The 16,852-nt window shown below is 41.7% G+C and overlaps 1 protein-coding gene across 7 annotated transcripts in view; it reads right to left on the bottom strand.

The window, feature by feature from the left end:
* The window catches only part of DISC1 (DISC1 scaffold protein), a 371,035-nt gene that overhangs the window by 189,195 nt on the left and 164,988 nt on the right, over positions 1-16,852 (bottom strand). For 5 of the 7 annotated variants that reach the window (XM_032313944.1, XM_032313941.1, XM_032313943.1 and 2 more), the window contains exon 9: positions 12,327-12,515. In XM_032313944.1, the coding sequence (XP_032169835.1) occupies positions 12,327-12,515 (189 nt within the window). The other 2 variants (XM_032313945.1, XM_032313946.1) reach the window with 2 other exon arrangements.

Here is a 16,852-nt window from a genome sequence, read left to right as displayed (position 1 = left end):
ACACTTAGAAAATATCTTTCTAATGGATCAATTTAAGAAAACAGAAAACTAAAAAAAAAAAAAGCGGGGGGTGTGCCTGGGTGGTGCACTCAGTAAAGCATCAGACTCTTGGTTTCCGCTCAGGTTGTGATGTCAAGGTCGTGAGATCGAGCCCCATGTCAGGCTCCTTGCTCAGCACAGGTTCTGCTTTGAATTCTCTCTCTGCCTCTCCTGCTCGTGCTCGCTCTCTCTCGCTCTCTCTCTCTCTCCCCCCACCAAATAAATAAATAAATCTTAAAAAAAAAAAAAAAAGTCAAAGACGGTGAGGTACTACACATCAGCTGTATCACAAAAGAAAAGGAAGAAGGTGGGTAGGAAGCTGGACCCCCTTACAGTTTGTGTATTTTAATGGATGTAAACATGGAAAACAATGCTTCCCCCAGATGCATTGTAAAAAGTGAAGCCTGTTCATTACGGTCCCAATTGCAGCAGTTCCCTATGAATATTAATGCACAGAGTGGAGACAGACAGCCTTTCCTGGGGAAGACCTGTCTCTGTCCCTGTTTGTGACATTATTTGTACCTGGATGCCTTAAGAAGCTTCAGAATTTATCAGCTCAACATGGTATCATTGTTTGCAAAAATTTCTTCTCTTGCTCTGTTACTAATTATTATATGGGGTTAATTTCACACATGTGCATACACACAAAGGAAAAAATTATAATAACCATATTATATTAAGATGAGGAAACCATCGAGTTCCCTTCCCTTCCCCCCAAGAATGGACAAAGTGCATGGATAAGAAACTGTGAAAAAAATTACAAAGGCACAAGAAGAAGCGAGGTCAGCCTTGCTAATGGTCAAACGTATGCAGAAACAAGGCATGAACTAAATACTCTCTAATTATTGTTGTTACCCTAATAATCTTTTAAGAAATGACAGCAAGTATGGGAACAGATGCATTGGTAGCATCAAGTAAACCGGTATAATTCTTCTGAGCGTCAGTTTGCAACATGTCCTCTGCCAAAAAGCAAATCATACTCTTTAGCCCAGTAATCCTGAACTGGCACTTCATCTTTAGAAAGGAATTCATAAAAATGATCACAAAACACATCAAGATAAGGACTAAGCAAATCATGGTATATTGAGTCTTGGGATGTTAAAAAGACCATAAATAAGAAACTGGCATGCTCTGTCGCAGCAGGGAAATGTGTGTGACGAGGAGCACGGCTCTGGAGCCAGAAGGTCTGAGTCTGAGTCCCACCCAACAACTCCCTTAGCTCAGTGGGGCTCAGTGTCAGCATCTGGAGAATGGGGTTGACAAATTTATTGCAACATACAGTTGTGAGGCTTGAGTGACGTGATGCTTTCATTACTGCCATACAAGGCTAATGGCAGGGAGTGAATTCGCAGCATGCAAAAGGGGTGCACATGCTTCAGACACTGGGGTGACACTAAAAATGAAACCAGGAGCTCCGTTATAGACACTATATGATGGACATTTTCTGTTCGACTTTGAATATGTGTTTTATGCTTATGCTGTTTTGTGGAATAAATTTAAAAAAAAAATTTAAACCACTAGAGTAACCCCAAGAATGTGATAAGCTTCACCTTCAGAGGATTCTTATATAATCCACAGGGGAAATCTCTTTGCCTCCAAAGGTCGATGCACTGCTCGGATTCCAGACCACTAGGGAATTGCAGGGTTTGGTGACCGTCTCAGGGCAGACGTGGAATCTGGTATTCAGCCCCTATTGCGCCTCAGTCGCTGGGAGGGGGGTGGATGGGGTTTGGTGAAAGGCAAGCAGATATTTGCCAAATTCCAATTTCCTGTCTTGCCAATACAATTGGGACACACGGACCAAAGCCAAATGCTGGGTCACATACAGAGTTAAAGAAAAGAAGCTCAAGACTGCAGTTCCCTTGCTGAGCAAGACCAGGTTTCCTCTCACTAAGGACCCCCTGAAATCACAGTCTATTTACTTTAGGTTCTTAGTTAGGGAAGGGCGATACAGCATTTGGGGATACACGAAGTGTAAGCCAGCCACAGTGACACATACAAAAAGGGAGATCTTCAAATTAGGCTAAAATAGCCAAAAGTTAAACATCATTTGGATAAATAAAAGGAGAATTAAAGGGGCACCTGGGTGGCTTCATGGGTTAAAGCCTCTGCCTTCGGCTCAGGTCATGATCCCAGGATCCTGGGATGGAGCCCTGAGTCGGGCTCTCTGCTCAGCGGGGAGCCTGCTTCCTCCTCTCTCTCTGCCTGCCTCTCCGCCTACTTGTGATCTCTGTCTGTCACATAAATAAATAAAATCTTAAAAAAAAAAAAGGAGAACATAAAAAGGTTGGTTATAATTAAATCTCAAAGCAAAGTTTGCAACCAGTTGTTAATGAGTTATGAAGACTTTGGAAAGTATAATGTCAGGACAGAAACACAATTACATTCTGTAACTATGGGGGGCATAAAAAATACAAGCATATCTGGTTTATAAATTTTTGATGCTGTCAAGTCAGTAGATCTTTAAGCAACTATTGATGGTTTCTGCCATGCTATAAATATTAAACCGGCGCATTAGCTTAGGGTTGTCCGTGGTGATCCAGCCCTCCCCGATTGTCTAAAAATCTGAGGGAAAGCAGATGAGACAGGATGTCTATCCCCAAATACAAACGTATGGTGGGCCCCAGGCAGTCAACAGCAGGACAACAGAGCAATCAGGGAAACACTGATGAGCACACCTCCTCTCTTTTACAAGAGCTACGAAAACCCGAAAAATCAAATTAACAACAAATAATGGTCTCTCAAAAAAAGTATTCCCTCTTGGGTTGCTAAACATATGGCAGCTTCAAAGAAGAGGAAGTAGCCGGGGAAAATGGCAGGAGGCCATGACTCATGGCAATGTCGAGGAGGAAAAGAAGAGATTTCATACAAATTTAATCACTGGGAAAAATTGTGACAGCATAAAACATGTCACAGCACCAATAAAACTGAATTCCGGAAAACCTCGCAAAATTGGACTCAGCTGAAGGAAAAAAAAAAAAAAACAGTCCTAGTTCCTGAAAGCCCTGAATTACAGAATAGGTTAAACATTTTATTTCAAGTGCAAAAACTCACTCAAAGAAGCTTAGAAAGAAAACCATCACATTCTGTAAGGTGGATTCCTTGGGATCAACAGGCTGGCATAGCAGTAAATTCCTAGCAAACAGGGCTTATGGTAGCCAGAAACCCTGGAGAGTATGTCAACCTACTTATGAAGGCCTGTACTTACAAGAACACAGAGGAAAACACTGACATTTAAGCATTTTAGAACAGGAAGCGGAACTATCAATGGTTCTTTCAAAACATATCAAAACGTGGTTTGGAGTTGACCAATGTGTACCCAACTGAAGTGTGATAGTTCAATTTTTTCCCCTATTTTTGTAGAATGCAAGGCCCCTTCCATGACAAAGGATTTCAGTTTTAATACAAAATATGTTGTCATCATAACGGTGATAACCTCTAGGGCCTCCTACCGAGTGAAATGATCTATCTGGTATCAGGATGTTGCAGAGAGCAGGTCACTGTTTCAGGTAGGAAATACAGAAAGCATACTTAGAAATTTCAAAAGTGGAAAAAAAAAAAAAAACACCCAACAGCAAATCACCTATCTTTTCAGGGTATGCAACATCCCCAAGAGATGATTTCCAGGAGGCTTTGTTTTCATGATCGTGACCAGGAGGGCAGAATTTAGGCGGGGTGGTGAGGCCGAGGGATGCATAGAGAAGTTCATGCTACAAGTCAAGTTCACAAGAATCGTGCAACTGCAGACAAGAAGGAATCAAATCCGGGCTCCTACCCCCCCCCCCCGCCACGTGCCCCTGGACACAGCCTCAGCCTCATCATCTATAAAACAGAGACAGGGCTGGAGCTGGTCACACGCTGTCCGGAGGATTAGGCAGCTATATAGGCATCATGACTCAGCTCAGGGCCTGGCGCAGAGGAAGGGCTTGAGAACAAAAAGAAAAGGAATCCACGTCTGTTACTGAAGAGAACGTGACAACATACAGGGGATCACTCCCTCCTCTGCGAGAACGTGGTAGACCCGCAGCACCCAGAGTTAATCTGTGCATGCAGCAAGGGGTGCGGTAAGTACATGCTGGACATCTACAGTGAAAGAGCAGGGGGGGGAGGCTTACGAGGACTTATTGTTAAGCCTCTAAGGATCTGTATGAAGTCACAGGAACGCCTACATGAACACCTTCGCATTGAGTCCTACGAGTACTGAGCTCTAATAGTCATAATAAGAACGATACGTTTTCAAGTCCTAACATAAGGCTGAAGTCATTCAGTTAAATAAGGGGGCCACTGCTCCCACCCGGGGACATTTAAAATCGGGGGCAGGAGGAAGAGTCTCACAAAAGACAATGACCCAGATGTGACGCACTCTGCCGTCCACGGTAGGGCCTCTTGCAACAGATCAGCCCTCACCCAACCACAGCCAACAGATGCTCCTCAGGGATCGTGGCCTTCCCACTAACCACTGTCCTTAGCTTAATCTTCAGGAGGGGGCATGTGAGCGTGAGTGTGTGTGTGTGTGTGTGTGTCCATCCACAGGCAAGGGTGAACCAATGTCATTGAAAGCCCAGAATCCCGATGAAATCAAGAAAGACTAGGAAGGACGCTGTTTACAAGAATGATCCACAAAAACGTCAGAGTCACACGCACGTCCCATCACACCGAATCCTGTTCCCCACTCCAAACAAATCAGCACAAAAAAACTGGGTACAGCGGCTGGGTAGGAAATACAATTGAAATCATCACTGCCTTCCCAGCTAGGGGTCGTGGGACTGAAGTGTTGGGAAGGGAGTATAGAAAGCAAACGAGGAGATAGGCGGAAAAGAAAGTAACAAGGAAGGACTTCTCGAGTTCACCGGAAATGGCAGAGAGCAAAGGAATGGACTAAGTCTGGGGGCAACTGTGGGAACGCGAGACCAGAGGGACTAGTAAAGGGAGACTTTGGTGGCCTCAGGGACTGTCTGATTTACTCTGGACCACGAAGCCCTCCCACAGAGGCTGGCGTACTGTAAGTGCTCAATAAATGCTCCGAGAAATGACGCATGGGTACAGGATGGTGCTGCGTTGTACGCGAAGCGACTGAGGAGCACAGAAGATACAGTGCCTTGGTCAAGGTCAGTCATTCGTCAAGCCTCACGTGGTGACGCCTCTCCATGCCAGGAGCGGCACAGAGGACGAACAAGCAACCAAAGGGAGAGGAAACTAAGGCTTCCTATGTCTGAACACAGGCTTTTTACACTGCTGGGAAGCAGCCTCCCAAAGGATATCCCAATTTTTTGATAAGAGAGGGAGGAAGTTCACTGTCAATGTCAAGTGCAGAAATTTGCAGGCAAAACGGGTGGCAGAGAAATAACCACACTGACAGAGAGGCAAGGATATAACCAGAAAAGAAAAAAAAAAAGGAGAGAAATTTAATATGCAAATATATATTTAACTGATAATAATAGTAATAATAATTTTATCAGTAAGATTCATCAGTGACAAATAGAAATGTAGAAGTTCAGTCCATGGAAAAACCTGAGAGAGAAAAATTATGGCATTTTTTTTTAAAGTTCTTCTTCCCTAGTTCGTATTGTCTATGTTCTCAAAATTAAACAAAGATTTCTAATTTAAGAAAAGCAGATGCAAATAACATATTCTTCATGTAACAATCTAAGTTCTGCCACATACAGAACCCGCAACATCCCTCTAGTTCCAGGACAAACAGCACGGTCCTCAGTCTTCAAGAGCTCAATCACTGTTCTGGTCTCAAGAGAGCAAAGTCTCCTACGACACAGATCTTCCTCAAAGCTCAGAGGGAAGAAGGGACCTTCAGTGAATATTCCACATCCCTAGTCTCATGTTTGAATCATGTCAGATTACTGGAAGTTTCCATACTTACACATAATTAGCCCAAGCCCTTACTAATTCATCCCCATGGTATTATTATCATTTCATGTGTTTCTCAAAAATCGGGGAGATTTTAGAATGGCTCCTTTCCAAATCCTTTTTGCCAAAACACTGAGTCAGAATTTTTGTGGAAAAATACGTACACACCCACACATCTAAGATATGTATACATTTCAGTCTCCCCATGAGCCCCTGCTTGGAAGGCACCCCCTTTTCCAGGCAGGGAAACATGGAGAGCGTTTGCGCATCTGTTATGAATCTGTCCGTGAGGACTTCCCAGTATGCTCTCAAAAAAAAAAAAAAAAAAAAAATGCCTTCCAGGAGCACCTGGGTGGCTCAGATAAGCATCCGACTCTCAATTTCTGCTCAGGTCATGATTTCAGGGTCGTGAGATCAAGCCCTGCGTCTGGGACTTGAGATTCTTTTTCTCTCCCTCCCCCTCTGACCATCCCCTCCCCCATTCACACATGCTCTCTCTCTCTCTCTCTCTCTCAAAAAAAAAAAAATGCCTTTAAGAATTTAACACCACTCCACATTCCTGAAAACTTTGTGCTTTTAGCTGCTTTTGAGGAAGATGGATGACGCTTCAGTTGTCTTTTTCGCTCTGGTTCCTGGGAAGCTCATTATCACATGTTCTCAGCTAGAATAATCAACACTTGTCATTGGCTTTTCTTCCATCTCAACTTCCCAATTCTATTTTTGTTTGTTAATTGTGCTGTTTACATCTCCATTTCCTCCCCATACACACACACACACACACACACACACACACGGCATGCGAATTCTACTCTTCTGTTCTAATTTTTCTTGAAAGTTTCCTCTAAAACATCTGATAGATGTGGAACAGGAATTGTTGCCTACACATGCAGATCGTGCAAAGCACAGGATCTCTAAACTGAAGGTCTTTTCATAGTGGGGGAGGTGACTTCTGAAAGAGGTGTCACCTGTGGACTTTCAGAGTTAAAGGAATGCATGTCTCACTAGAGAATGTCCTACTTCCTTTCATCAGCTCTTTCAAGCTCAAAAGTTAGGGGGTAACCCAAAGGTCAGGTCAGGATGGCATCAGCGTGGGCCTACAGCCTTTCTAATCTAAAGCAAAAGGCAGGTATAGCAGTTTTCTCTTATGCACAGAGGATGTTTCAAAACCCTCATGGATGCCTGAAACCACAGAGTACTGAGCCCTATGTATTCTGTGTTCTTTATTATACATATAAACCTATGACAAAGTTTAACTTTCAAATTAGGCACAAGAAGAGATGAACAACAATCACCAGTGATAAAATACAAGAATTACACTGCGAGAAAGCTTTCGTGAAGCTGGTCTTGCTCCGTCTTTCAAAATACCCTGCCTATACTCGCCCCTCTTGTGATGGTGTGAGAGGGTACAATGATGTGATGGGAAGAAGTGAGGTGAGTGACATAGGCGCTGTGACATGGCGTCAGGCTGCTAGTGACCTTTACAGGATTCATCGGGCACCATCCTCCCAACAGGGGTCGATGGTAGGCAACCGAGACTGCAGAAAGCGAACTGTGGATAATGGGGAAGTACCGAACTAGCCCCAAACCATAACTGAAAAATGGACCCCCTCCAACTGTATTACACTTAAAAACTGCTCCTTGTCTGCCCTGTTCTTACTCACTAAAAGGCAAATGAGTTCAAGCTGAACACAGGCAGCCATCACTCCCAGTAAAAATGAAATCCTGCCATTGGAAAGCCGCACAGAGAATCCCTTTACGTACATTACGGAGCCTCTACACGAATTCCTGACAGCTCAGTGGGCCACAGACCCTGCCAGATTTTTGAGCTACATCTGCAGTATCTTTTCTATTCAGGCAGCTGGCATAAAGTGGGAAACTTCATTAACATGCTAATGATGTCCTATTTAAAATTCTAGCCCTGATTATTCTGTGATTAAATCTCTCCCCTTGACGTCTGCTTCCTTTATATCTGAGTTATAGTGCGAAATCAACAATATTAATGAAGTACAATACAGATTACCAACGTATACACAAGAGATGGAAGAAGTTATATATTTCTCAGGGTTGTCTTTTTGCTGAAAAACAGATAGAGCAAACTAAAAAAGTTACTGGTTGTTGGTGTTTTTTTAATCCCAGCCTCCCTTAAAAAAATTGAAATCCACAATAATTAAAGGTTTATAGTTAATCTCCATAATTCAGGGGTTGAAAGCTTTTCATTCTCTTTCACTGTGCTTAAAGTTGCTCAATTCCAACGTGTCCTCCTGAAGTCTTACAGAGAGCTGATACAGGTTGAAACACACCCCCTTCTTGCCTCTTCACAGAGGCTGTGTGTCACTGTGACAAAGTCAATGGATTCAGTGATTATTTCTGTCTTCCTTTGCCCTTGATTACTCTGGCACATTTTGGGACTTTTTCATCATTTTGTTCTGTCTGCTGACACCCCAATAGGAATATCCCACTCAGATGACTCAAGCATCTTCCACAAAAGACAATCAAACTTACCTCTGGTCTCACGAAATTAGAAAATGAATTTGAAGAATTAAAAAAGAAGAAAAAGAAGATCCAAGGTCTGGGTCTGTAATTCAAAGTAGAGGAGTAGAGGAACAATATGGAAATAAAGAAATGTTTCGTTTTTAACAACTGGTCCCAGATGTTATATTTGCTATTTTCAAAGACACCATGCTGGACACTGTGACAAAACAAACAAAACATAAGGACAGTGCTGCTCCTTGATCTCAACTGAGCCAGCCACAGAAGAGGTAATAATGCTGTAAATGATCAACAAAGCACCTCCCATTGGTAAGAGTTCTCTGTATAAGAGATACTGCTAACTGCTTCCCAAAACTACAAATCTCTCCTTCCACTATGGAACCAGAACCCTGGCTGCACTTGGACATATGTGTGGCTGGGTCCGCCGTCTTCGACCAAATGTCACCTGTCGAAGGACACAGATGAACACAGGAGAAGGGGGTGGGTCGCTGTCCATCATGGAGTTGCCTGTCCATTCCCAAATTACCTTCTTCCCATGTGCCACAATCTGCAACTATTGCTGAAAACCAAAATCGGGGTGGGGGGAGGGTTAATAATTTTTATTTATTTTTTTCTTTTCAGTGTTCCAGAATTCATTGTTTATGCACCATAGACAAAATGGATGCATTCCTGGAAACCTATCAACTTCCAAAACTGGATCAGGGAGAAATTGATAACCTGAATAGACTGATATCTAGTGACAAGATTGAAGCAGTGATCAAAAACCTCCCAAAAAACAAGAGCCCAGGACCTAACACATTCCCTGGGGAATTCTACCAAACTTTCAAAGAAGAAATAACACCTATTCTCCTGAAGCTGTTTCAAAAAATTGAAGCAGAAGGAAAACTTCCAGACTCTTTTTCTGAAGCCAGCATTACCCTGATCCCCAAACCAGGCAAAGACCCCACCAAAAAGGAGAATTTCAGACCAAAACCCCCGATGACTATGGATGGTAAGATTCTCAACAAGATCATAGCAAACAGGATCCAACAGCACATTAAAAAGATTATCCACCATGACCAGGCTGGATTCATCCCTGGGATGCAAGGGTGGTTCAACATTTGCAAATCAATCAGTGTGATAGAACAAATCAATAAGAGAAGAGAGAAGAACCACATGGTCCTCTCAATTGATGCAGAAAAAGCATCTGACAAGATACAGCATCCGTTTCTGATTAAAACTCTTCAAAGTATAGGGATAGAGGGAATATTCCTCAGTTTCATAAAATCCATCTATGAAAAACCACAGTGAATATCATCCTCAATGAGAAAAGCTGACGGCCTTCCCTTTGAGATCAGGAACAAGACAAGGATACCCACTCTCCCCACTCTTGTTCAACATAGTATTAGAAGTCCTAGCAATAGAAATCAGACAACAAAGAGATATAAAAGGTATTCAATTGGCAAAGAAGAAGTCAAACTCTCTCTCTTCGCAGATGACATGATACTTTATACGGAAAACCCAAAAGACTCCTACCCCAAACTACTAGAACTCATACAGTAATTCAGTAATGTGGCAGGATAAAAAAATCAATGCACAAAAAAGCAGTTGCTTTCTTATACACTAACAAAATCTGGTTATTTTTAAAGAATTCTACATACTGCTTATTTCTTAAACAGTTTTATTTTAAAACATTTTATCTAAGAACAAGAAGAGTCAGCTCATGGCACATACATGTGTGGACATACTACTCCTTTGTATTTGGTCTACATTTAAAGCTCTACATTTAGAGCTCCCTCTAAATCTTTAACTCTCAAAAGCCAACAAATGGCAGACTATGGACTTTGGCCTAGTTTTACTGCATTCCAAAAGATATAAAGCTTTAATCTACTAAGGAATTCGTTATTTATTTATTTATGTACATATTTATTTATCTCCCATTACTCTCATCAACCCAAGATTATTAACTTGGTTGACCTGAGGCCAAGTCACCTCAGATTGGTTAAGAATTACCGTCAGCTTAAAGCACAGGGAAAAGGGTAGCTGATCGAGCAAAATCCAAGTCTAAGACATAAAGAACGCACTCGCCACAGTAACGAGCCATCTGCAGCTTACAATCACTGGTGGTAACAATCTCTCATCCCATTTGTTTATGTTTTATTCATCATTTTGGAAATACTTAGTAAAGTGACAAGGATGAGATTCAAAAAATACTACATAGCTCTTTTTTTTCTTTTTAAGAGATATTTATGGCTTTCAAGAGCTCTACTGAAGCTGGACTAAATTTGCTGGACTAAATTTGTCCAAATTGGTTGACATCTTCTTTATTCTTAGATACTATGGATTCCCCCATATTGAGCCAAAAGTTATATAATGAAAACAAGAGAAATTTCATAGTGTTTATTGTTTATACATTTTAAAAAGTCTATAGCTAAAATTCATTTAAAATATCCAATGATTTTTGCTATCGTGACTTCATAAAGCACAGCATCCCATCTTAGGAAAAAGTGTTGTTATCCCTCAATACCCTAGTTACATAGTCAGACTCAAATGTAGAGTCTCTACATATTTGGCAAAAAAGAAGCCTTGACCTACAGAAGGGGGGAAAGAAAGATAAGAAGCCCTCGGTTGTCTAGCCAGGTTAGGCCTGCCCATTGCAAAGGAGACACAACCACTTGTAACATTTTGAACCGTTCGAAACAACCGAACATCCTATCTGTGATTCAAATAACTGAAACCTCTTTTTACAATTGAGTAAGCCTTTCAAACAAAATTTATTCATAGTGAAAAGACACCTAATTTCTGCTAACTAATTTCATATTTCTTTATTTGGTTTTGAATACTAATCTTCATTTACTCCAATCTGTGGAGTATTTTCGAATAGCCATATTTCAACTGTGGCTACCTAACAACCCATTCTTTTCTTATTTCTTTTTAAATAAGAATGCTTTGTAAATATAATTATTTATTAGTAGATCGGTCTTTCATTTTCCTAGTAAACAGCATTTATTATGGACCATGATATTCTACATATGACCTCTAGCCTCTAGCAGCTTCTACTTCTAGAAGAAATGCAAGAAGGCAGACACACACACGTGCACACACACCTTAAAAATCTGTGTAAGTTACCCCATTTACTCTGTATCACTCAATCAGCCTATGAGCTGGATATTCTTCTCATTTTACCAGTTTTTAAAAAAACGGGTTCTAGCATCTAACATATTTTAAGTCTGCATTTATTTCTCAGGATTGCTTTCTTCAGATTAGAAACTGAATCACTGTAAATTCTTTACACTTTTTTTTTTTTAAGAAATAAGTTTTCACTTTATCAGTTCAGACTGAACGAGCATCTTCTAAGACTTGTCCCTCAGGGAGCAGTCCTCAAGGTGACCCCAGCCACAATGGGAACAGAAAAGAACGCCAGAGTAAGGTAAGCGCTCCGACAGCCAGAGACTTCGGTCAAGGCAGCATTGGCCGCTCTCGTGTCGCTCTTCCTGGAGAAAGAAGCTCTCAGGAAAAGCTCACACACAAAAGAGCCACTTCATGGTCTTCATTCCGTTTTCTGAGTCAGCCGGCTCTCGTCTGTGATTGTGCAAGCCAGAAGACGGAGCCAAGGAACTAAAGGAACATAACTGTCGAACAGAGAAGATTCTCAAGCCCTGTGCCAAAGGAAAGATTGCTCTAAATGATCGCAAGGCTATTAGCACAGGGAGGGTAGAGGAGGGGACAAAAGACAGCAAAGACATCGCACGTGGATAGTGAAACAAAAGCCGACAGGTAATTCTACCCCATTTGCCAAGGTTCTTGTCAAAAAACAAAATCCTCCAGGAAGAGTGTCCCGTGCTCCAGGATGCCCTTCACAGTGATGCTCACACGGGGCCCAGAACATCCCTCCGGGCCACACAGGACCATCGACAGCGTGAATATTTCACCGGGCCACGGTTGTGACTGCTTACCGTAGGCGGTCTCCCCCTCGTCCAGCTGTCTTCTCAGCCTGCTGTAATCTTCCTTCACACCACCCAGCTTTTGGACATTCCTGGAACTCAGTGCCGGAAGCTTGTCCAGGAGTCCCTCCAGCGCTTCCCTTTCTGATGTTAATGATCTAATCTCCTCGGTGAGCTCCTTGGCTGTAGAGAAATGGCTTCCTGTAGCACATTGCAAGAGAGAAGGAGGGAAAACAAGTTTGACAGTATCCCCACACATGGAAGATATAGCAGCAGCGAGTGTGCACCGGCAGTATGGAGAAAGAGGGCTGAGCTTTGCAAAGGCATCCAACTGCAGGGATAGCCTTCCGTGGGAAAAAAAACACTGACTGTTCCGCAGTGTCTCTTTATCACCTTATTTTTTTTTAAGATTTTATTTATTTATTTGACAGACAAATCACAAGGAAGCAGAGAGGCAGGCAGAGAGAGAGAAAGGGGGAAGCAGGCTTCCTGCTGAGCAGAGAGCCCGATGCGGGGCTCGATTCCAGGACCCTGAGATCATGACCGGAGCTGAAGGCAGCGGCTTAACCCACTGAGCCACCCAGGCGCCCCTATCACCTTGTTTTTGTTAGGTCTGTTTCAAAGCTTCCATTAGTCAGTTCATGTCCTTGTGAAGCACAATGACACAAAAACATCCAAGTGAAATCCAGAGAAACACATGGTATGACCCCATTCAAATATCCCAATGTCAAGGAGGTGAAATATTACAGCAGAATGGAAAGGGACTAGCCACTGGAGTCAGGCTAGACCGAAATTCAAATCCTAGCCCTCCTATTACTCAACCTGCATGACCTTGAGCAAAGAAATTAACATACGTAATTCCAGGGCAAACTTCTTATAAAATACGGTTGTACAAACACCTGCATCACAGGTGGCTTCAAGAATAAATACGATATTCCATAAAGCACTAAGCAAAATACGTCATGTGTTGTGTCTAGCAAGGTTGTAGGATACAAGGGCAATATACAAAAAGCAATTGTATTTTTAAATATCAACAGCAAATAAGTAGAAGATTTTTTTTAAAATACTATTACAAGATATTTTAAGCTCAAAATACTTAGGGATAAATTTAAAGAAACATGTGCAAGACCTCCACACACAAAACCATTTTAAAAACTTCTGAGAGAAATTTAAAAAGACTTCAGTAATCAGAAAGACAGAATACTATATATACATATATTGGAAAACTGAATATTTTAAACATTTCTATCTTCCTCAAATTCATCTATTCATTCAAATCAATTCCAATCAACATCTCATAACGGTCTTTTGGAGAAACCAACAAGCTTATTCTAAAATATAAAAGAAAATGCACAAGGTCTAGATCAGCCAAAACAAAAACAAAACAAAAACCTTGTAAGGTAGAATGAAGAGAACATATCTTACTTGATTTCAAACTAATGCAGAAGGTATAGATCAAGATAGAATGACACTGGCATTAGACAAATAGATAAACAGATCAATGGAGTAGAACAGACAGTCCAGGAGTGGCCCACACTCACACAGTCAACTGATTTTCAACCAAAGTGCCAAAGCAAGTCGATGAGGAAAAGAGAGAACAACTGACCACTGACCACCACAGGTTTGAACGATGCGTGTCCATGTGTATGTGGATTTTTTTTTAAATAAATACAGTACAGTACTGTAAATATATTTTCTCTTCATTATGATTTTCTTAATATTCTCTCTTTTTTTAAAGATTTTATTTATTTATTTGACAGACAGAGATCACAGGTAGGCAGAGAGGCAGGCAGAGAGTGAGGAGGAAGCAGGCTCCCTGCTGAGCAGAGAGCCCGATGCAGGGCTAGATCCTAGGACCCTGGGATCATGACCTGAGCCAAAGGCAGAGGCTTAACCCACTGAGCCACCCAGGTGCCCCGATTTTCCTAATATTTTATTTTCTCTACCTTGCTTTATTGTAAAAATACAGTAGGTGAAATATGCAATACACAAAATATGCATTAATCAACCTTCTGTGTTATTGGTAAGGCTTCTGGTCAACAGTAGGTTTCTAGCAGCTCCATCGAGGGAGAGTCAAATTTTTGACCCTCAGATTTTTGACAGTGTTGGGGGCTGGTACCCCTGACCCCCACATTGTTCATGGTTCAACTATATTTTCAACAAATGGTAATGGAACAACTACCTACAGAAATGGGGAAATTTTAGCTTTGATCCATACTTCAAACCCTACACAAAGTTTAATTAGAGATGGATCACAGAATTATATGTGGTAGCAAGAACTATAAAGCTTGTAGAAGAAAGCATAGAAGACTTTTCTAACTTTGGAATAAGCAAAACTTTTGTTAGAACCCAGAAAACACTAACAACAACAAAAAATAGATAAGTGGACTTCTTCACCATTAAAAACCTCTATTCATCAGAAAAATACCACTAAGGAAATGAAAAGGCAAGCCACAGACTGGGAGAAAATATTTGTAATACATAAATCTGACAAAGGAGTCAAATCCTATAACCCAATAATTAAAACCCCAATGACCCCGTTGAAAAATGGGCAACTGGTTTAACAGGAATTTTACAGTGTAAGATATACAAATGGCTGGTGATCATATGAAAACTGGTTGGTGGTTATTAGCTGCCAGAAAAATACAAATTAAAGCCATAGAGATTCCATGACAAAACCCTTCCAATGGCTCAAATGAGCAGACTACAGCTGTCGGGCTGGCAAGGACGCAGAGCTACAGAGCTCTCGTACACAGCGGGAGTGTCGATGGCACTTCTCTCTGCTTCTCCTCAAGTTAAATACGCACCTGTCCTTGGACCCAAAAATTCTATTTCCAGGTATTTGTCCGGGAAGAAATGAAAATATGTAACCAAAAAATAGTTGTACTCAAATGTTCATAGTGGCTTTACTCGTGATAGCCCAAATGAAATCTAATGTCCACCAAGGGGAGAAAAGCAGAAACACGGGCCCATGTACACAATGGAAGACTATTCTGCCGCAAAAGGGCACCAGCTCTGCATATACACAGTGACATGGGGGTAGCTCAAAGAAAGAAAAAAGATGTAGAAGAATGCATACCACGTGAATCCACTGATACTAAGTTCTAGCACAGGCAAAACCGATCCGTGGTGAAAGAGATCAGAATGAAGGCTGGCTGGGGATTGGGGGTGATGACTGGGAAGGGGCACCAGGGTGATATTTCTGGAAGAATGAAAATATTTTGATAGGGTCGCAAACCAAAGGTGTCAAAATTCATACTATTGGGCACTTAAGATCTGCGTGTTTCATTGTATAGAAATCATACCTCAATTAAAAAGGGAAAATATATTAGGGGAAATTTTAATATGAAAGTTACACCATAAATGAATAAGCTTATCACAGTAGTGAGTGCTCCATAAATAATAGTTATTGTTATCAGGGGGCTCCATGATGTTTCCGCGATAGCAGCTATGAAACCTTTCTCCTCTACCTTACCAGCATCCTAGGAGGAAGCTATGCCCTATGTTAACTATTCTGAAATGCACCTTTTACCCCCCGTGTTAACCTCTCTGAGATGGAGATGTGTCTTGCGATTGCCATCAGCCGGGAGGTAGTCAGGATGAAGCTGTTACTACGTGACTGTCATTCTCGGTGGCTTGGTGGACCGTCGGCAAGCCCCTGGCGTTTCAAAGTACACTATGGAGTATTATGCCTCCATCAGAAAGGATGAATACCCAACTTTTGTAGCAACATGGACCGGACTGGAAGAGATCATGCTGAGTGAAATAAGTCAAGCAGAGAGAGTCAACTATCATATGGTTTCACTTCTTTGTGGAGCATAACAAATAGCATGGAGGACATGGGGAGATGGAGAGGAGAAGGGAGTTGGGGGAAATTGGAAAGGGAGGTGAACCATGAGAGACTATGGACTCTGAAAAACAATCTGAGGGGTTTGAAGTGGCAGGGGTGGGGTGGGAGGTTGGGGTACCAGGTGGTGGGTATTATAGAGGGCACAGATTGCATGGAGCACTGGGTGTGGTGAAAAAATAATAAATACTGTTTTTCTGAAAATAAATTAATTAATTAAAAAAAAAAGAAAAACATTTCAGGATGACTGGGTACCTGGCCCTTGTCTGAAAACCCCCTGTCGTGATGGTTTTGTAAGATCAGGAAAGTACCATCAGTTAAGACTTGAAGAACCGTGTTGCAGCTTGGCAGAAACTATAGAAAACAGTAGTTCATTCTCGGAGGCGGGGGGAGGGGAGTTGCGTCACCAACAGTTTCGCCGATGCGGAGGGTGATAATGGACGAAAAAACGTGAGTTCTGACTACTGTGAGTCACATCGTGTTTCAGAACACTCAGACTCCAAATACGAAGACATTTTAGGAAACCCTTGAGTGATTAAGTCTCCTTTCAAAGATTTTTCAAAGGCCCAAACACATCTAAAAGAACTACTTCAGTAAGTGTAAAATAAAAATTCTCAGCCACAGAAAGAATTATATCATTGTTTAATTGACAGCGATTTTTCTTTCTTCGCAGTGTATACAATAATGGCGC

Source organism: Mustela erminea, chromosome 14, assembly GCF_009829155.1.
Source record: "Mustela erminea isolate mMusErm1 chromosome 14, mMusErm1.Pri, whole genome shotgun sequence".
Taxonomy (NCBI): domain Eukaryota; kingdom Metazoa; phylum Chordata; class Mammalia; order Carnivora; family Mustelidae; genus Mustela; species Mustela erminea.
This window is presented reverse-complemented; position numbering and strand designations above follow the sequence as displayed.